The sequence below is a fragment of the Coregonus lavaretus genome, assembly GCF_964263955.1.
Source record: "Coregonus lavaretus genome assembly, chromosome: 8".
Taxonomy (NCBI): domain Eukaryota; kingdom Metazoa; phylum Chordata; class Actinopteri; order Salmoniformes; family Salmonidae; genus Coregonus; species Coregonus lavaretus.
Genome location: NC_139995.1, coordinates 13,890,250 through 13,911,784, shown reverse-complemented (window position 1 = coordinate 13,911,784; position 21,535 = coordinate 13,890,250). Strand labels below are relative to the sequence as shown.

Below are 21,535 nucleotides of genomic sequence, written 5' to 3'. Positions count from 1 at the left end.
TTTAGAGTGGAAAACTACAGCCCGCCTACAGAGGGGAGAGATTTTTTTGTATGACGTATGAGTATAAAAGATGGACTCTGAAATTGTGATGGCAGAATTCTCAATGAATAAATATCTCTGACTATGCAGACCGGGACTCTGGCCGTTACTTAAATCCCAAAAGACAAACAACCTTTTGGGAGACGCACAGAGACACTAAAATAGTTTGTTAAATAATTCACGTAACAACTCCAAATAAATAAATATGATACCTGATGCTTCTCTTTTTTAAGTAGAATATGTGTAAATATTGGACTAAAAATTGTGCCTTCCTGTATATTTATGCTAAAATATTTATATTCTACTGGGCCATTTACTTTATGCTCATATTCTTATATTTTATTATTTCTTGTTGCATTATCGAGAAGGAACCTGCAAGTAAGCGTTTCATTCCACCTGTATGCAACCTGGACTCAGGGGTAGACATAACATAATAAACGTAAATTCGTGATAAACCAATTAATTTAATATGTAACATTTCATATGGTATGTATAAATTTATGGATGCCCATCATCCATTTCATATGATATATTACCAATTAAAATTTGTATGATATGCTACGAATTGGAATTCCTACAATATGGCAATTCGTACTATATGTTACACATTTTCTAAATGTATGATATGTTACAAATTCCAATTTGTTGTGGCTAACGCTAACCTTAGCTAGATGGCTAACATTAGCTAGGCTAGCGGTTAGGTGAAAGGGTTAAGCTTAGCTATCATGCTAAGAAGTTGCAAAGTAGCAAGTACCTAAAGTTGTCTGTGATGAGAATCAAACACGCAACCTTTGGGTTGCAAGACGTTCACATTATACGCCCACCCACCCTACTTTCTGCCTTAAGTAACCTGTTTTATGTAACCATACCAAACATAACATATCATACTAATTTGAGTGTCCCGAATTTAAATGTACTATATTACCTCTAGTCTATGAGACCAGGCTGGTGTATACCATGAGTGTCCCGTACATATAGGACTAATAAAACGTTAAACATTAAAATGTGTCTATATGTCTTGTGCTTCAAAAGCATGGACAAACTGCGTGAAATTACATAATATTTGAATATATAGCTAGATATAATCCCAGCTATTGACTTTACTCAACAATACTGGAAATTGGAATATAGGCAACTTTGTATCTGCTCATAAAAATGTATACTTTATGTTATCAAACCTGCCCACGTGCTGAGCCTCGTCACCCCAGGGTGTTGTTCTCGATTGTGATTGGATATCAATATGAAAATAGGCGTGGTCGTTGTACATTCGCGTAGTAGGCTCGTTGTGCAACTGTCTTGTCTGCTATAGTCTGTTGAGAAAATCGTTTTTACTGACGTACCTAGAGTCTCTAGTCAATTCAATACATTCTGTGGAAATGGCAAAGATTGAACTAAATCCAGTTGGAACGAACTTGTTGAAGAGTGTTTCTGGAGAGGTACGTATGTGTTGAAACGTCAATGTGTGTGTGAGATAATGGTGGGTTAGTTTAGGCTCCTAGCTAGCGCTAGCTATCTGTCTTGGAATATACATACTAAGTAGATACAGACCCAGGTTTTTACCGGGTCTGCCAGATATCTGTTTTCTCATTATCAGGTTGTGCCAGGTCTGGAAAGGTTGTGATTGGCTTTCCTAGCCAGCTAACTACTTACTTTGCGAGCCACAGGCAGCACTTTAATGATGATTGGTATAATGCCTCCCCTGCTGAAATCTATCTTATTATTGCAGCAAATTGTAAATGGAATCCCCCAGGTATGGGTCAAAGTGATCATTTGTAAGGGAATACAGTTCAGTAGAGGGAGCACAACCATTGATCTTCCCCATCTCAACCACTCCCCATCTACCTCCTCCCTCAACATTTCATCTCTCCTGATCACTTCTATTCTGCCTCCCTCCTCACTCCCTCAATGTTTCATAACATTGACTGTTCACTCAGTCATCGTCTGTAAGCCACTAATGTACTTCATTCAACTTAAACATTCTCCTATGAGAGATAACATAACTACATTTACATTTTACATTAGTCATTTAGCAGACGCTCTTATCCAGAGCGACTTACAGTTAGTGAGTGCAGACATTTTCATACTGGCCCCCCATGGGAAACGAACCCACAACCTTGGTGTTGCAAAGGCCATGCTCTACCAACTGAGCTACAGGTAAGTAACCGTCCTCCCTCACTAACATAACTATTCAGGGCAGTAACCTCCCTCCCTCACTCAGGGGGCTCCCGAGTGGCGCACGGTAGTGATTGGGAGTCCCATAGGGCGGCGCACAATTGGCCCAGCGTCGTCCGGGTTTGGCCGGGGTAGGCCGTCATTGTAAATAATAATTTGTTCTTAACTGACTTGCCTAGTTAAATAAAGGTAAAATAAAAAATGTTTCATAACATGTCAATTTTCTCTGTCATTTGTTGCAGAGTGTGGAGCTCCAGTCTTTATGGCGCGACAAGCCTGTGGTCCTGTTCTTCCTGCGTAGGTTTGGCTGCCAGGTGTGCCGCTGGACAGCAGCAGAGATCAGTAAACTTGAGCCAGACCTGACAGCCAACGGTATCGCCCTGGTGGGCATCGGACCTGAGGAGACAGGCCTGAAGGAGTTTAAGGAGGGGGGATTCTTCAAAGGAGGTAAAAAAAATCCATGGCTGTTTTGCAAAAAAAATATTCTAGATTGGGGGCACAGAGTCAGTTGTCTAAAATCACATTGGGCAATACACCAATGATGTCTACAACCCAACCTTTTTGACTTCTCAAGCAACCACAAATGTATTCAAACACAATTGACTTTTTAAAAAATGGTTAAAGAAAAATATTTTATTCAAGCAAATATAGTATATAAAAAATTTATCTTTGAATACCATTTACTTTTTAATGACAATATTTGTCATTTAGAATCAATAGAAGCTTTGTCACCCTTACACAACACATGTAGCTTCCTTTTGTAACACTCAGTGAGAGAGGGAGTGTCCTAAGGAGCCATAGTTACATAGTTATGGCCATTTACTTAGAAAGCAATAAACTTGCCTCCTGATGGATTTCACAGCCAACCTTAAATGCCCTACTCTGCCATAGTAAGAGTTTTGAGAATTTGTGGATCGTATCATAATCATCCTGTTGTCTTCTGTGGCAGACCTTTACATTGACGAGAAAAAGCAGTGCTACAAGGATCTGGGCTTCAAAAGGTAAGTTAGGTCGTCTGTGTACTATTTACTTATCTAGATGTACTACTTGGAGTGCCAAGAAGAAAAAAATAGCTCTTGCATAGAACTTACATTTGTAATCTTACATTTGTAAACAGGTACACGGCTCTTAGTGTGGTTCCTGCAGCACTGGGGAAGAAAATACGAGAGGTTACGACAAAGGTAATGTTTGTGATTTCACTTTGTCCAATAACATTGCTGTATCATGGTTGACGCAGGACGGGGGTTATGTTCAGTTGATACTGCATGTATATGGCCTCTTCTGTCTGTCTGAGTGGAATTGGAAGGTGTTTTACATGGTTCGTCCTCCGCTCTGTCCTCCAGGCCAAAGCTCAAGGGATCCAGGGGAACTTCACTGGGGACCTCCTACAGAGTGGAGGCATGCTCATCGTGGCCAAAGGTAGGTCCAAACAAAGACACAGGGAGAAAAGGTTGAAGTACATTCCAGATAATCGCCAGACTGAACCATATATAGCTCAGAAATACACCATACAGCTGTCAGGGGTTGACCTGAATGGAAAGACATCTCACAGCTGTTGTGATTAGAATTGATTGCTGGAAAGATACGTTTTTCAAATATTATCTAAATACATTAAAGAAAGCAATGTGTGATAATAAGTGTCATGAGTTAAGATCCTCAGGGGATTTTTTCATAAATAGCTGAAATGCTTTGGCCACTTTTTGTGTACTGTACCAAAGATTTTTATAACTAACCCAAGATACACTACAGCCTGTTGTTTCCAATGGGAGCAAATGAAGCATAGTAAGCAGAACAAGCAAGGAGGTGGGCAAAACCAAGCACGAGCTAGCGAGATCCTATTGGTTCGTTCTAGCATGTATTTGCATATTTCCATTAGGGTACGCCTACCTTATGAAGTCTGCGTGTGGAATGACTAAATTCGCCCTTGCACGCTTCTAAACAAGGCACCAGTCTCGCTCCATCTTCTCCCACTGCCGGCTACTGGGCTTCCTCTCATCACCATATTTGGTGGTGAGTGGAAATTCCAACCACATGCTTCAGATTTATACATCAGCTGAAACATCTGGCTCCTTGTTCTAGCTGTGACTAAACTATAGACTCTCCACCAGAGGGCAGTGTGATAACATGTCAGTTGACACTGGACTGGTATTTGAGGTTGTTGGCATGCATCTCGGCCTGTCCATGCTGTGTTTGTGTACTATACAGGTGGAGAAAAAGTTCTGCTGCACTTTGTCCAGGATTCACCCGGAGACTATGTACCATTGGAGGACATTTCCAAGGCTCTCGACATCTCAGCCAATGTACAGGCAGGGGAGAGACCACAGGTAAGTTGGCACCCTACCAATGACGGGTAAGGCAAGAACATGCTTGAGAGAGACAATGTTCTGGAATAATTTATATTTATATTATCATGATTTAGTGATTACTGCTGGTGTGAAAGGGCACAGAGTGGAACTTTTTGATCTGATCCTCACTCTGAGATAAAGAGCTGAGTTTTTCCAAGCTGCAGACAAGTTCCTTATGGTGATTTTCCACTGATGCTGTGTGCAGACATAGCCACACATGTATCAGAGAATACTCCTTATTGACAATGCCACACATGTTCTGCCTGCACTCCATGATCCAGATCTCTTCTTCAATTTTAGATAGGCAGCCTGTATTATGACTCTTACTTCTCCAAACCTCTTTGAGCCTTGACAATGGTCTTTCTGGCTGGTGTAATAGTTCTTTCAGCATATCCCTACAGTATGAGGTTTTGAAATGGCTCCCATGAGAACCCGATGATGGCTCATAGTGCTCCTGTGGAATCAGGAAGAGAACAGATAGACCAAGAATACCATAGCTGCTGTGTCATCTCCAGAGGATGTTCCTGTGAATACAGTGAGGGAAAAAAGTATTTGATCCCCTGCTGATTTTGTACGTTTGCCCACTGACAAAGAAATTATCAGTCTATAATTTTAATGGTAGGTTTATTTGAACAGTGAAATCCAGAAAAATGCATGTCAAAAATGTTATAAATTGATTTGCATTTTAATGAGGGAAATAAGTATTTGACCCCCTCTCAATCAGAAAGATTTCTGGCTCCCAGGTGTTTTTTATACAGGTAACGAGCTGAGATTAGGAACACACTCTTAAAGGGAGTGCTCCTAATCTCAGCTTGTTACCTGTATAAAAGACACCTGTCCACAGAAGCAATCAATCAATCAGATTCCAAACTCTCCACCATGGCCAAGACCAAAGAGCTCTCCAAGGATGTCAGGGACAAGATTGTAGACCTACACAAGGCTGGAATGGGCTACAAGACCATCGCCAAGCAGCTTGGTGAGAAAGTGACAACAGTTGGTGCGATTATTCGCAAATGGAAGAAACACAAAATAACTGTCAATCTCCCTCGGCCTGGGGCTCCATGCAAGATCTCACCTCGTGGAGTTGCAATGATCATGAGAACGGTGAGGAATCAGCCCAGAACTACACGGGAGGATCTTGTCAGTGATCTCAAGGCAGCTGGGACCATAGTCACCAAGAAAACAATTGGTAACACACTATGCCGTGAAGGACTGAAATCCTGCAGCGCCCGCAAGGTCCCCCTGCTCAAGAAAGCACATATACAGGCCCGTCTGAAGTTTGCCAATGAACATCTGAATGATTCAGAGGAGAACTGTGTGAAAGGGTTGTGGTCAGATGAGACCAAAATCGAGGTCTTTGGCATCAACTCAACTCGCCGTGTTTGGAGGAGGAGGAATGCTGCCTATGACCCCAAGAACACCATCCCCACCGTCAAACATGGAGGTGGAAACATTATGCTTTGGGGGTGGTTTTCTGCTAAGGGGGCAGGACAACTTCACCGCATCAAAGGGACAATGGACGGGGCCATGTACCGTCAAATCTTGGGTGAGAACCTCCTTCCCTCAGCCAGGGCATTGAAAATGGGTCGTGGATGGGTATTCCAGCATGACAATGACCCAAAACACACGGCCAAGGCAACATGGAGTGGCACAAGAAGAAGCACATTAAGGTCCTGGAGTGGCCTAGCCAGTCTCCAGACCTTAATCCCATAGAACATCTGTGGAGGGAGCTGAAGGTTAGAGTTGCCAAACGTCAGCCTTGAAACCTTAATGACTTGGAGAAGATCTGCAAAGAGGAGTGGGACAAAATCCCTCCTGAGATGTGTGCAAACCTGGTGGCCAACTACAAGAAACGTCTGACCTCTGTGATTGCCAACAAGGGTTTTGCCACCAAGTACTAAGTCATGTTTTGCAGAGGGGTCAAATACATACTTCTCTCATTTAAAATGCAAATCAATTTATAACATTTTTGACATGTTTTTCTGGATTTTTTTGTTGTTATTCTGTCTCACTGTTCAAATAAACCTACCATTAAAATGATAGACTGATCATGTCTTTGTCAGTGGGCAAACGTACAAAATCAGCAGGGGATCAAATACTTTTTTCCCTCACTGTAGGTTGAGCTGTTGATCATTTGTTGTAGGGAGAGGTCAGCCTGGCAGCGTTTACATTTTTAACCTGTAGAAAATATTCTTGGTGATTTAATAGTTAATGTGTTAGAATCTGTCTAAATAATGTCTTATCTTAAACCACCATTCAGATAAACAAATTGGAGCTATAAAGTTGTCTGTTTACTGATGAGTGCCCGGTCTGGCCACCTTGAGGTTATACAAACAGCAGCCTCTTCCTGTTTACATTTACATTTGACATTTAAGTCATTTAGCAGACGCTCTTATCCAGAGCGACTTACAGTTAGTGAGCGCATACATGTTTCACTATTAGTTCATGTCATTTACTTTCAATTTGCATACAGCCCTTTGAATAGTCACTAGGAGTGTGCATATTTCCCTTTCAAGATGATTTGATACGTATCTAGATACATGGGCTCCGAAATGATACAGGAACGATAAATTTTAGTTTGAAACAATTCGGTGCTATTAGGTTTGATTAGAGAATGAATCGATGTGATCCGGTTTGATACGATTCGATGCACTAACATTTGTTTCATCAACACATTCATTTTACATTCTAAACTAAAATCTTCTGCTGATGGAGCTCATGAGCTGGGCCTGTCTGAGCTGGGCCTGTCTGAGCTGGATCTGTCTGAGCTGGATCTCTCTGAGCTGGGCCTGTCTGAGCTGGGCCGGTCTGAGCTGGGCCTGTCTGAGCTGGGCCGGTCTGAGCTGGGCCTGTCTGAGCTGGGCCTGTCTGAGCTGGGCCTGTCTGAGCTGGATCTGTCTGAGCTGGATCTGTCTGAGCTGGGCCTGTCTGAGCTGGATCTGTCTGAGCTGGGCCTGTCTGAGCTGGGCCTGTCTGAGCTGTATCTGTCTGAGCTGGGCCTGTCTGAGCTGGGCCTGTCTGAGCTGGGCCTGTCTGAGCTGGGCCTGTCTGAGCTGAAGTGTGTGTGTGTCAGGGTTTCCGTCAGGAAAATGTGGCACCGGACATTTGACCAGCAGCATTTTAATTTATCGGACATTTGAGAAATGTACCGGCCCCATATGCATTGGTTGCGTAACCTGATTAGGACATCCACCCACGTGCTCAGAATGACAGAAATCACATTTAGATTATGGTAATTCATATTAGCAGAACATGCAATTCGAGGATGCAACGATATGTAACAACTAGCATGGGTTGATAATATGACTAGGATTGTGCCTTTGGCTAATGAACAATGAAAGAAAGTTGATATAAAATAATTGCCTCACGGATATGCTCAGAATTTGGCTAGGCTACGCAAGGTGCCTCAAAATATGTAGTAAAACGTTCAGGTTTCAATCAATTAAGTATATGTTTCCAAATTCATACTGCCTCCAGCTCATTGCAAAGTGGTGTGTGATGTGCTGACGAAGCCTGCCTTCCGTTGCATATACATTTGCTGTTTGAGATGCTGTAGCAGCAGCTCTCGGGCTGTCTGTCAGATTTTCCGCCCAAAGGCTCTATATCTGTATGCTGTATGTGTGTGATAAATAGGATACATAACAAATATACTGTAGGGAAGACTGGGGATAGGTGTAACACTTTTCACCTTTTCGTCAGTTTCTCAGAGATCGTTTATGGTAATGTATTCAAAACTTGATACAAACAACCTACATCTGTCCTTTACAAATTGGTGTGGTTATTATATATGTAAAACAAACTGCAAATGCATGGTGTTGTCTTAAATACAAGTAGTGAAGTGTTACAATTTACCCCATGGTCTGGGTTAGTTGTAACAGTGCTTGGGGTGAATTGGAACATAATGAGAGGGCATAAATCATGACATGCAACTAATTATTGAACGCCTTTGTAGAGACCATGAGAGCAACATTGCCATGCTTTAACATTTTGTTTGGCAGAAATAATAATAAATATAAATAATAAAATGTTTATTATTTTACCCTACACTAAATGGTCTTTCTCAACCAAACAACAACTAGGCTGTCCTGGGGTACAGGCTTGGTGGGCCCATAATTTGCATTCCCAGCACCACCCAGACCTCCTTGGACTTGGAATTGTTAAAGTGCTCCATGCACACAATGCAGAAGTTTTCCTCATTGGAGGAATCTGAATCTTCTGGTTCAATGTGCTTTGTTTTTGCTTTTTTCTTAGGCAGGACAGTGTTTTGTTGTTGTTCAGTGTGGTTTGTCTTGGCTTGCTTCTTTCCATCTGTTTTTTTTAGGCAGGGCAAAAAAAAAAAAATGTGACTTGACCTTTGATGCTCTTCTTCCAGTGCCTGCTTGACGGGTGTATCCGTCAATCTCAGTTTTTCTCCTCTTCCTACCCCTTGTTGTAATTTTCCTGGGACCTGCTTTTGGGAAGGGGCGTACATCAACTGGGTTGAAATCAGAACAGTAATCAGGTGTTTCCCAGCCACAGCCTGAACCATGTGGGGAGGTGCCCTGTGAAGTGGCTGGAGAGGTGGCCTGGGAGGCAGCTGGAGAGGTGGCCTGGATAGCAGTGGGCACAGTGGTCATAAATCAGCTGCCCTCAAGAGATACACTGACAACTTCTGCTCCTGCTCATACACAAAGACCCTGTTTCCACTACAGTAGCCTACATGAGGAAGCTCTCTCAACCCCTTCTCCAGTAGCTTCTTTCTCTCTTTGCAGAATCTGTACAGCGTCACATAACATATGCCATACAACTTTGCAACTGATCTGATTGACTTCCCCTGCTCTGCTACATCATTTGATGCCCTTTCAAAGTGTGGAGAGGTACTCCCCTGTCTGTCTTTCTTTCCATGGTCTCGGCATGCTGAAAGTAAAAGAAAAGATGTACCAAAAACATTCCGTTTTACTCAGGGTTAGTTGTAACATTTTCTCACAGGTTGTTACAACTAACCCTGACCCTTGCAGCCAATACCTAGCTTCCATTTGAGCTAAATGTTCAAACTTTAGCATTGCTAATTTGCATCAAATATCTCTACACAGACTGGTTATAAACCTGATATACAGTGAGGGAAAAAAGTATTTGATCCCCTGCTGATTTTGTACTTTTGTCCACTGACAAAGAAATGATCAGTCTATAATTTTAATGGTAGGTTTATTTGAACAGTGAGAGACAGAATAACAACAAAAAAATCCAGAAAAACGCATGTCAAAAATGTTATAAATTGATTTGCATTTTAATGAGGGAAATAAGTATTTGACCCCTCTGCAAAACATGACTTAGTACTTGGTGGCAAAACCCTTGTTGGCAATCACAGAGGTCAGACGTTTCTTGTAGTTGGCCACCAGGTTTGCATACATCTCAGGAGGGATTTTGTCCAACTCCTCTTTGCAGATGTTCTCCAAGTCATTAAGGTTTCGAGGCTGACGTTTGGCAACTCGAACCTTCAGCTCCCTCCACAGATTTTCTATGGGATTAAGGTCTGGAGACTGGCTAGGCCACTCCAGAACCTTAATGTGCTTCTTCTTGAGCCACTCCTTTGTTGCCTTGGCCGTGTGTTTTGGGTCATTGGCATGCTGGAATACCCATCCATGACCCATTTTCAATGCCCTGGCTGAGGGAAGGAGGTTCTCACCCAAGATTTGACGGTACATGGCCCCGTCCATCGTCCCTTTGATGCAGTGAAGTTGTCCTGTCCCCTTAGCAGAAAAACATCCCCAAAGCATAATGTTTCCACCTCCATGTTTGCTGGTGGGGATGGTGTTCTTGGGGTCATAGGCAGCATTCCTCCTCCTCCAAACATGGCGAGTTGAGTTGATGCCAAAGAGCTCCATTTTGGTCTCATCTGACCACAACACTTTCACCCAGTTCTCCTCTGAATCATTCAGATGTTCATTGGCAAACTTCAGACGGGCATGTATATGTGCTTTCTTGAGCAGGGGGACCTTGCGGGCGCTGCAGGATTTCAGTCCTTCACGGCGTAGTGTGATACCAATTGTTTTCTTGGTGACTATGGTCCCAGCTGCCTTGAGATCATTGACAAGATCCTCCCGTGTAGTTCTGGGCTAATTCCTCACCGTTCTCATAATCATTGCAACTCCACGAGGTGAGATCTTGCATGGAGCCCCAGGCCGAGGGAGATTGACAGTTATTTTGTGTTTCTTCCATTTGCGAATAATCGCACCAACTGTTGTCACCTTCTCACCAAGCTGCTTGGCGATGGTCTTGTAGCCCATTCCAGCCTTGTGTAGGTCTACAATCTTGTCCCTGACATCCTTGGAGAGCTCTTTGGTCTTGGCCATGGTGGAGAATTTTTGACATGCGTTTTTCTGGAATTTTTTGTTGTTATTCTGTCTCTCACTGTTCAAATAAACCTACCATTAAAATTATAGACTGATCATGTCTTTGTCAGTGGGCAAACGTACAAAATCAGCAGGGGATCAAATACTTTTTTCCCTCACTGTAAGTTTGGTGAATGGAACTACAAATAAGTTGATGCCATCACAAAAACACATTTGGTCAAAATAATTACTTTCTTACCTCTAAATCAGATTTCTGTCAATAGAATCTGCAGAGTTTATCACGTGATGGTTCAGGACTAAACTGAGCATGTGCACAGTGAATCGCATGATTCTACCTCGCTCCTGATTGGAGTAATTGCAAGTGTTACAACCATCCCCAGTCTCCCCTACACAGGGGGGCAGCAAAGTAGCCTATTTGTGGTTAATTGCCATCACCCACTAATTAACTTGTAATTTTTGCAGATTAAGTGTTTGAGCTAGTAATGTATCAATATTAATAATTTACAAATGAGCTATGACATAGCCAATGAATATATAGCACAACTTTGGATTTAACCCCCATCTGAAAATGGTTTTGACCGTTTAGGAATTTTTAAGTGATCTTCTTTCTCCTCCGCTTTGGCCATGCAGTGTGCCTCGCAAAAGTTATTCCTCGTTATGAAATTATCAACTTTACCCTATATATCTAAAAATTACCATATACAAATCAAATTCAAATCAAATCAAATCAAATTGTATTGGTCACATGCGCCGAATACAACAGGTGCAGACATTACAGTGAAATGCTTACTTACAGCCCTTAACCAACAGTGCATTTATTTTAAACAAAAAAGTAAGAATAAAACAACAACAAAAAAGTGTTGAGAAAAAAAGAGCAGAAGTAAAAATAAAGTGACAGTAGGGAGGCTATATATACAATAGAATAAAGTGACAGTAGGGAGGCTATATATACAGGGGGGTACCGTTGCATAGTCAATGTGCGGGGGCACCGGCTAGTTGAGGTAGTTGAGGTAATATGTACATGTGGGTAGAGTTAAAGTGACTATGCATAAATACTTAACAGAGTAGCAGCAGCGTAAAAAGGATGGGGTGGGGGGGCAGTGCAAATAGTCCGGGTAGCCATGATTAGCTGTTCAGGAGTCTTATGGCTTGGGGGTAGAAGCTGTTGAGAAGTCTTTTGGACCTAGACTTGGCACTCCGGTACCGCTTGCCGTGCGGTAGCAGAGAGAACAGTCTATGACTAGGGTGACTGGAGTCTTTGACAATTTTGAGGGCCTTCCTCTGACACCGCCTGGTATAGAGGTCCTGGATGGAAGGGAGCTTTGCCCCAGTGATGTACTGGGCCGTACGCACTACCCTCTGTAGTGCCTTGCGGTCAGAGGCCAAGCAGTTGCCATACCAGGCGGTGATGCAACCAGTCAGGATGCTCTCGATGGTGCAGCTGTAGAATTTTTTGAGGATCTGAGGACCCATGCCAAATCTTTTTAGTCTCCTGAGGGGGAATAGGCTTTGTCGTGCCCTCTTCACGACTGTCTTGGTGTGTTTGGACCATGATAGTTCGTTGGTGATGTGGACACCAAGGAACTTGAAGCTCTCAACCTGTTCCACTACAGCCCCGTCGATGAGAATGGGGGCGTGCTCAGTCCTCTTTTTTCCTGTAGTCCACAATCATCTCCTTTGTCTTGGTCACGTTGAGGGAGAGGTTGTTGTCCTGGCACCACACGGCCAGATCTCTGACCTCCTCCCTATAGGCTGTCTCATCGTTGTCGGTGATCAGGCCTACCACTGTTGTGTCGTCGGCAAACTTAATGATGGTGTTGGAGTCGTGCCTGGCCATGCAGTCATGGGTGAACAGAGAGTACAGGAGGGGACTGAGCACGCACCCCTGAGGGGCCCCCGTGTTGAGGATCAGTGTGGCAGATGTGTTGTTACCTACCCTTACCACCTGGGGGCGGCCCGTCAGGAAGTCCAGGATCCAGTTGCAGAGGGAGGTGTTTAGTCCCAGGATCCTTAGCTTAGTGATGAGCTTTGAGGGCACTATGGTGTTGAATGCTGAGCTGTAGTCAATGAATAGCATTCTCACGTAGGTGTTCCTCTTGTCCAGGTGGGAAAGGGCAGTGTGGAGTGCGATAGAGATTGCATCATCTGTGGATCTGTTGGGGCGGTATGCAAATTGGAGTGGGTCTAGGGTTTCTGGGATTATGCTGTTGATGTGAGCCATGACCAGTCTTTCAAAGCACTTCATGGCTACAGACGTCAGTGCTACGGGTCGGTAGTCATTTAGGCAGGTTATCTTAGAGTTCTTGGGCACGGGGACTATGGTGGTCTGCTTGAAACATGTTGGTATTACAGACTCAGTCAGGGACATGTTGAAAATGTCAGTGAAGACACTTGCCAGTTGGTCAGCACATGCTCGGAGTACACGTCCTGGTAATCCGTCTGGCCCTGCGGCCTTGTGAATGTTGACCTGCTTAAAAGTCTTACTCACATCGGCTACGGAGAGCGTGATCACATAGTCGTCCGGAACAGCTGGTGCTCTCATGCATGCTTCAGTGTTGCTTGCCTCAAAGCGAGCATAGAAGTGGTTTAGCTCGTCTGGTAGGCTTGTGTCACTGGGCAGCTCGCGGCTGTGCTTCCCTTTGTAGTCTGTAATAGTTTTCAAGCCCTGCCACATCCGACGAGCGTCAGAGCCAGTGTAGTATGATTCAATCTTAGACCTGTATTGACTCTTTGCCTGTTTGATGGTTCGTCGGAGGTCATAGCGGGATTTCTTATAAGCGTCCGGGTTAGAGTCCCGTTCCTTGAAAGCGGCAGCTCTACCCTTTAGCTCAGTGCGGATGTTTCCTGTAATCCATGGCTTCTGGTTGGGGTATGTACGTACGGTCACTGTGGGGACGACATCATCGATGCACTTATTGATGAAGCCAGTGACTGATGTGGTGTACTCCTCAATGCTGTCTGAAGAATCCCGGAACATGTTCCAGTCTGTGCTAGCAAAACAGTCCTGTAGCTTAGCATCTGCGTCATCTGACCACTTTTTTATTAGCCGAATCACTGGTGCTTCCTGCTTCAGTTTTTGCTTATAAGCAGGAATCAGGAGGATAGAGTTATGGTCAGATTTGCCAAATGGAGGGCGAGGGAGAGCTTTGTATGCGTCTCTGTGTGTGGAGTAAAGGTGGTCTAGAGTTTTTTCCCCTCTGGTTGCACATTTAACATGCTGGTAGAAATGAGGTAGAACGGATTTAAGTTTCCCTGCATTAAAGTCCCCTGCTACTAGGAGCGCTGCATCTGGATGAGCGTTTTCCTGTTGATTAATGGCCTTGTACAACTCATTCAGTGCAATCTTAATGCCAGCATTGGTTTGTGGTGGTAAATAGACAGCTATGAAAAATATAGATGAAAACTCTCTTGGTAAATAGTGTGGTCTACAGCTTATCATAAGATACTCTACCTCAGGCGAGCAAAACCTTGAGACTTCCTTAGTATTTGATTTTGTGCACCAGCTGTTGTTTACAAATATACAGAGACCGCCACCCCTCGTCTTACCCGAGTCTGCCGTTCTGTCCTGCCGATGTAGCGTATAGCCTGCTAGCTGAATGTTGTCATTGTTGTCGTTCAGCCACGACTCCGTGAAACATAAGATATTACAGTTTTTAATGTCCCGTTGGTAGGATAACCGTAATCTTAAATCGTCCATTTTATTCTCCAAAGCTTGAACGTTGGCTAATAGGATTGATGGGAGAGGCAGTTTACTCGTTCGCCGTCGGATCCTTACAATGCACCCGGATCTGCGTCCACGATATCTCCGTCTCTTCCTCACGCGAATGACGGGGATCTGGGCCTTGTCGGGAGTCTGTAGAATATCCTTCGCGAACGCCTCGTTGAAGAAAAAGTGTTCGTCCAACGCGAGGTGAGTAATCGCTGTCCTGATATCCAGAAGCTCTCTTTGGTTATAAGAGACGATGGCAGAAACATTATGTACAAAATAAATTACAAATAACGCGGAAAAACACACATAATAGTACAATTGGTTAGAGGGCTGTAAAACGGCAGCCATCTTCTTCCGGCGCTGTTGAGATGATTCAATTTGTCACATGCGCCGAATACAACAGGTGTAGACTTTACCGTGAAATGCTTACTTACAAACCCTTTCCCAACAATGCAGAGTTAAAAAGTAAGAAAAATTAGCAAAAAAGGAAGCAGTAATACAATAAAATAACAGTAACGAGACTATATACAAGGAGTACCGGTACCGAGTCAATGTGCAGTGGTACGAGGTAATATATACATGTAGGTAGGGATAAAAGTGACTAGGCAATCAGGATAGATAAACAGAGTTGAGTAGCAGCAGCGTATGTGAAAGTGGGTGTATGTGTGGTGTCAATGTGCATGTGTGTGTGTGTGTGTGTGTGTGTGTGTGTGACCGTATGTAGTATGTGTGTTGGAGTGTCTGTGTAGTGTGTGTGGGTAGAGTCCAGTGAGTGTGCATAGAGCCGGTGCAAGAGAGTCAGTGCAAATAAAAGGGAATCAATGCAAATAGTCATTGTAGCCAAAACGTTGGTGCCGTTTAAGATGAGGGAGGATGATAACATTTTTTTATGAGCATGGCCTTATTGCTATTACAGCATATTGGATGACTGTCATTCATATTCCATTCACCCAGCTCAATGTAACATTGATAGGTTTATGCCACTACATGATACTAAAATGTTCCTTGTACCCATCATGAGGTTTCTACAACCTAGCCTATGAATGAAAGTTTACAACGTAGGTGCACAGGTCGAGAGAATTTTGAGTAATCAAGGTGACAGTGACACATTTTAATACCACCTTGCACACTCTTGCCTGCATCTAGCTGATCTAGTGTGTAATCATTAGTCCAACAGTTGCAAATGAGAGTTTCTATTGGACAAAGGTATGTTTATCCCCGTTTCATCCAGTTTGCTTCCGTTTAAGAAACTATTTTCAACAATCGGCGTAATAAATACACCACGGATCACACGCAAACACAGTTCACTTTCATAGCAACCACATAAAAACAGCATGATCACTTTGCTTGTTGTGTATATATAATTAGTTCTCTCAACGATCTATGCGCTCTCCTCCTCTCAGCTTTTCCCTTCACTTGTGGACCAGGCGAAAAAATCTTTCCAAGCCAAACCTTCATATCATGACCGCTAACCACTACACACAGCCTACATCGTTGTCACGTCATAGTCAACATAGCTACTAGAACTACCGCCTTAGTAAACCCGCTACAATCATGCAGTACAGTGTACAGTCAGAGAGCAGTTTAGCAGTTACACCGGCGGGCCCCGGTGGCAATAAATGAATAAAACCAAAAGCTTACCTTGACTTGGACGAGTTCCAGTGTTGGATAGCCTTAGCCAGCTAGCTAACATACTGTAGCATCCCTCTCTGTTTGAGCCGGGTGTTTGAGTAGGCTAAACTATAGTAGCTTGCTGCATTCACTAGCTAAGTGAAAGTTACAACCAAATATAGCTATCTCACCACATTGTATGGACTGCATTGCTAGCTAGCTATAGCTTATGCTTTCAGTACTAGATTCATTCTCTGATCCTTTGATTGGGTGGACAACATGTCAGTTCATGCTGCAAGAGTTCTGATAGGACGTCCTCAGGAAGTTGTCATAGTTACAGTGTAAGTCTATGGAAGGGGGTGAGAGCCATGAGCCTCCTAGGTTTTGTATCGAAGTCAATGTACCCAGAGGAGGACCGAAGGTAGCTGTCCTCCGGCTACACCATGGTGATACCCTTCCCTAGGCTACTGTAGACCTTCCTTGTGTTTTAATCAATTGTTTGGTGACGTGAATATATTTAGTATAACTTTTTAAATGTTTCACTATTTTATGAATATCACTGAGGAGGATGGTCCTCCCCTTCCTCCTCTGAGGAGCCTCCACTGGTATCCATTTGATTAACTGTTCAGCAGTCTTATGGCTTGGGGGTAGAATCTGTTTAGGAGCCTTTTGGTCCCAGACTTGGTGCACTGATTGTTTAAAGCAAAACTACCAAAACTATTGCTGATGGTGAACCTGAACAATCAAAATAAAATCTATTGTAAGCCCGTTGAGCAGGTAGGCTATAGCCAGATGAGTTGTGTCTCCAGTAGCTTACTTTTATAAAATGTTTAACAGCTCATAGATAACATGAACTTAGCAAATTACATAGGTTGTTACTGAACTAATAAAGTCTAATATCTCGTATCCCATTTTAGCATTTAAATGCTGAAGGTGCAGCACAGATGTGCAAGATCAGGAACAGGCTGCCTACCTTGCATTGGTCAGCGCCAAGGGGCCAGGGTTCCGGTCTAGAAGCACGGTTTCTACTGCTCCTACAGTTTTGCTTCGGTACTACAGTTTAACTGACCCCCGGCCCAGAAATACAATTTCCATAGACAGCCACATAGAGAAGTCAGATTTGAAAATTCCTAATAACCTTTGTGCACAAAACATCCATTGAGTTAATCAAATAATTGTCACTAAGGCCGTTCTTTTTTTAAATCACTCACAGCCGAAGATATTAACATTTTATATTCATCCAATGTCTGCCATGTTTTTGGATGACGTAGTCGCTGCTCCCTGTGCCCACTGAGTACTAGTGCGCATGCGATGTTGGTCCCTATAAACTGGATGCAACACGGTATGCCAGGGGTGTAAACTCATTTTGCCCAAGGGGCCGCATTCGGTCTTCAACGAGGTCCGGAGGGCCGCAATGAAAATGTCTTATATTTCCTTGCTGTCAAAATTTGCAAAAAATTGTCCTCCATCCATCAAATTTTCGATGCTCCCTGATTGTCTGTGATTATTAGCGAGCTGGACAGTCAAACTGTATGAATATATGTCCGTTATCATTTCTACACAGTTTCGATTTGGTTTTACTCAAAACCACCTGCAGCTAGATGGGACCCCCTGGCGTATGTGAACGTGAGTAGATTACATTGGAAACAACAGTCAGACTTCTTGGACGAAGTCTCCAGTTCTTATTATACCTCAGTGGTCAGTGTGCGAATGGGCACAGTGCACAGTTTGACTAGGCTACTGATATTCCCTGGGGTTGTTCGGCATGCAAAATGACTTGTAGATCTTTGAATGTCAACATTTTACATTTTAGTCATTTTAGCAGACACTCTTATCCAGAGCGACTTACAGTTAAGTGAGTGCATACATTTTTCAACACAGTTATATGCTTAGTTCGACACTGAAGGAGAAGACGCATCAGTTGTCACAAAAGATGAGGTATTTTCGGGAGGTAGAAAGTAATATGAGCAAAACATTTAAGTGAATCGGCAATTCGTAATGTTTAAATCGATTTTCTGACCGACGCATGCTACATTTGGATCAGTTTGGGGTCTGTGGACCGATGCAGTCGTATCTTCAACATTTTGAATCAGGGACCGATGCATATCGGTGAATCGTTACATCCCTAATAGTCACGTTTACATGTCCACCCATCGTTTGTCGTTCAACAACACAATAGTGTTTTTGGAAGCACATGCCTCGAGAAATTAAGAGTCATACTTCCAGGCGACTGAGTGGCTGGTGACCCGGTGATTGTTAGTGATGTCTGCAGGCCTAAGAGGCACAGTATGTGGGACACAACCACAGGCTACGCCATGGCAGGCCGATGTGCTGCTAACACTTCACAGTGCCAGGCTTAGAGCCAGCGCAGCATGGGTGTTTCACCGTGACTGCTAAGGACAAGCAGATGTCCTCTCAGCAGCTCGGGAACACAGCAACCTTTATGTTTTCTTATAAGGGTGAAGAGGTGGGTGAAATAAGCCTTTAGGCTCCAACATCTACACTGCAGTGCCGCGGTCTGTAACACTGGAATGCAATGCATTTCATAGATAACCATGATAAGATGGCTATCATGAGCTAAACATGACAACATGAGTTAAAAAGGCATGTGGCTATTTGATAATCACTTCACCTGACAATGCCGAGAAATGACCCCGCCTCACCCAGGGTGGGTGGGTTCATATGCCCACATAGGTCCGCTGGCCTGTCTGGCAGTAAACACAGTGTCACTCACAGGCTCCCATCTGTGTCTGAATCAGAGCTGGAAATGCTCCAGTTCTCCCAGGGGTATCACTTCAGGCCCTTGCAGCTCCGGCTCTGTGCCCCTGGCCATGGGCCCCAGGGACATTGTTCCACCCTCTCCCTCAGGAAGCCAGGAGGGTTCCCCTGGACAGGGCTTGGTGCACAGGGCATTGTGAGGTGGTCCCTAAATTCTACATTATAGGCCAGCTTCTGTGAGGTGTGCTGCATGGCAAAGAAGCAATGTGTTTCTCTTATTGGAAGATTTAATTAAGTTAATGTCATTTAACCTTTTAGGAGACCTACCGTCAGTTGTACGTCTGTGGCAGGAGACAGTTCCTGTGGCTGAAGGCCAAGTCCTGTTCTCAATGACTCATTAAAATAAATGTTTGAGCCAACACTTAGCTGCCCTAGTTGGCTGTAAATCCAGCCATTGTAGCATTTCATTTGACAGCAAAATGGATTAAATTTCATCCCTTCTCCAGAATGGGCTATAAGCTCTCCATTCCTGAGTTACCACATCTCTGAGAGTGGCATTCAGAAATAAATCAAACTACAGAACCTTATTCTACAGCATAAAATGAATCAAGCCCAAGGACCAGTACGTCCTCATCAATGCAGCCCACATAAAACTCAAAAGGCACAAAGAAATAGGAAATGAAAATACTGTCTGTAAAACAAAACATAGTAGCTATGCCGAAGTCCAAAACATATGGTATATAGCAGTACTACATACTAGCTATGGAAAAACGTGACGCATCTTTCCCTGGATTTGCACCTACAGGCACATTGACTGCTGTGTGGGCTGCAATAATGACAATTTCCTCTGGACTGTATTTAGAACTGAAGGGATGTTCTAGAGCACAGGCTTTCACATGCTGATGAATGTGAGAGTTATAAATGTCCTACTACAACAACAGCTACTGTAGCAAGCAGAATATCAGAGAAAACCCTGTGGCAGAAAATCCTACTACTGTAATCTTGGAGCAGTGTGCTTACTCATTATGTCACTCACAGTTTACTTACCTGTCTGAGTACATGTACAGCAGGGGTAGGCAACCCCGGTCTTGGAGAGCCGTAGGCACTTCATGTTTTTGATTTAATCGATCAGGAAGACCAGGTGTGTAGAATTTAGGCAATCACTGAACTGATCAATTAGCTCAGTTGGTCAGGTGTGGTGCCTAGTTGGAACAAAATCCTGCAGTACCTGCGGCACTCCAGGAACAGGGTTTCCTACCCCTGATGTATTTTAATTATCGTCATCCCCCTGAGTTATGTTTTTGAACTATTGTGTTGGCTTTGAATGAGTATATCTTTGAAAGAGTACCCATTTTTCAGCCTTTCACTATGTGATAATATGCAGAATCTACTGCACACCCAGAGCTGATTAGTGAAGGTGCTGGAGGCAAAAGGCAAAGCTGAAGAAAAACAGGAAAAGGTCTCTGCACACTTCCAGTCAGATGCAAATGTATTTAATTGTGGCTGAGCTTTCAGTCAGTCGACCTTTTATCAGAGCACTATGTAAAATACCAATGTTTATCCATATAGTAGTATAATCTAGGTATCTCACTGCCTCTCTTCCAGTGCAACGATGATGTTTGTACCAGATGAAGCCTGAACACGCCCTGGACTTGTGACATCTCAAGTGCACTTTGGGGAGGAGAGCTGCACCCCGACCACCAATCAAGAGGGGTAAATCTGGACTGTGAAGCAGGATGATTATGACCATTTAAATCTGCGTCAATGTTTTTATAATGGATACCCCAACTGGGTACAACCAAATCCGTTTTGATTCCTGATATAGTAGATTTCTAGATGTTTTCCAGCTTGTAAATCTGTGGATAATTCCAGCTTGACTGTGGATAATGTTATTAAATAGTATACATTTGCTTGTTTACTGGTGAGTCACTCCAGTTCCGTCACAGATCAGCTAACTTAAAGACTCACTGTATGCATGCTGATGTTGACTTAACACATGCCTTGGTACTGATTCCTATAAATAATCCTGAAATTTTTTCCTTAAATCAGATACCTCGCATAACATTTTGAACATTGAAGATTTTATTGAATAGTAATTGCTCAATTGTGTGACTTTCTACATTTAACTGAGTTTGAAATACTTTTTGTATGTATGTATTACATTTTAGTCATTTAGCAGACGCTCTTATCTAGAGCGACTTACAGGAGCAATTAGGGTTAAGTGCCTTGCTCAAGGGCACATCGACAGATTTTTCACCTAGTCGGCTCGGGGATTAGAACCAGCGACCCTTCGGTTACTGGCACAACGCTCTTAACCACTAAGCTACCTGCTGCCCCTGTATGTATGTATGTATGTATATGTTGTGTCCTATTAAACTAGCTGTTTTGTGGCTTACGGGATTGTAATTAAGATTCAGAATACAATGACTGCACCCTGGTGTTGTTGAGTGTTTTGCAGAGATCTGTGAACACTTTCCACTCTCGTGAAATACAAACATGGAGTTCAGTCATCTGATCTGGACAGAGCTGCCAGCTGTTGGTTATAAGACCTTACAGTAAGCATATAATTTTTTACATGGAGAGCTGAAGCTCACACAAACAAGCTATCA

At 43.3% G+C, this 21,535-nt stretch overlaps 1 protein-coding gene across 1 annotated transcript; it reads left to right on the top strand.

Moving 5' to 3' along the window:
* Positions 1-1,306: 1,306 nt before the first annotated feature.
* On the top strand, positions 1,307-21,321 carry prxl2b (peroxiredoxin like 2B). The gene is made up of 7 exons (XM_084166878.1): positions 1,307-1,475; positions 2,454-2,658; positions 3,161-3,212; positions 3,329-3,392; positions 3,555-3,630; positions 4,417-4,535; positions 20,532-21,321. The coding sequence occupies exons 1-7, from the start codon at positions 1,416-1,418 to the stop codon at positions 20,556-20,558; spliced, it is 603 nt and encodes a 200-aa protein (XP_084023004.1). The 5' UTR covers positions 1,307-1,415; the 3' UTR covers positions 20,559-21,321.
* Positions 21,322-21,535: the final 214 nt, after the last annotated feature.

Coding starts and splice junctions, on each gene's coding strand:
- prxl2b (XM_084166878.1), top strand. CDS start 1,416: ATGGCAAAGATTGAACTAAATCCAGTTGGAACGAACTTGTTGAAGAGT. Junction 3,213..3,328: donor AAGGATCTGGGCTTCAAAAG/GTAAGTTAGGTC, acceptor ATTTGTAAACAG/GTACACGGCTCTTAGTGTGG. Junction 3,393..3,554: donor TACGAGAGGTTACGACAAAG/GTAATGTTTGTG, acceptor TCTGTCCTCCAG/GCCAAAGCTCAAGGGATCCA.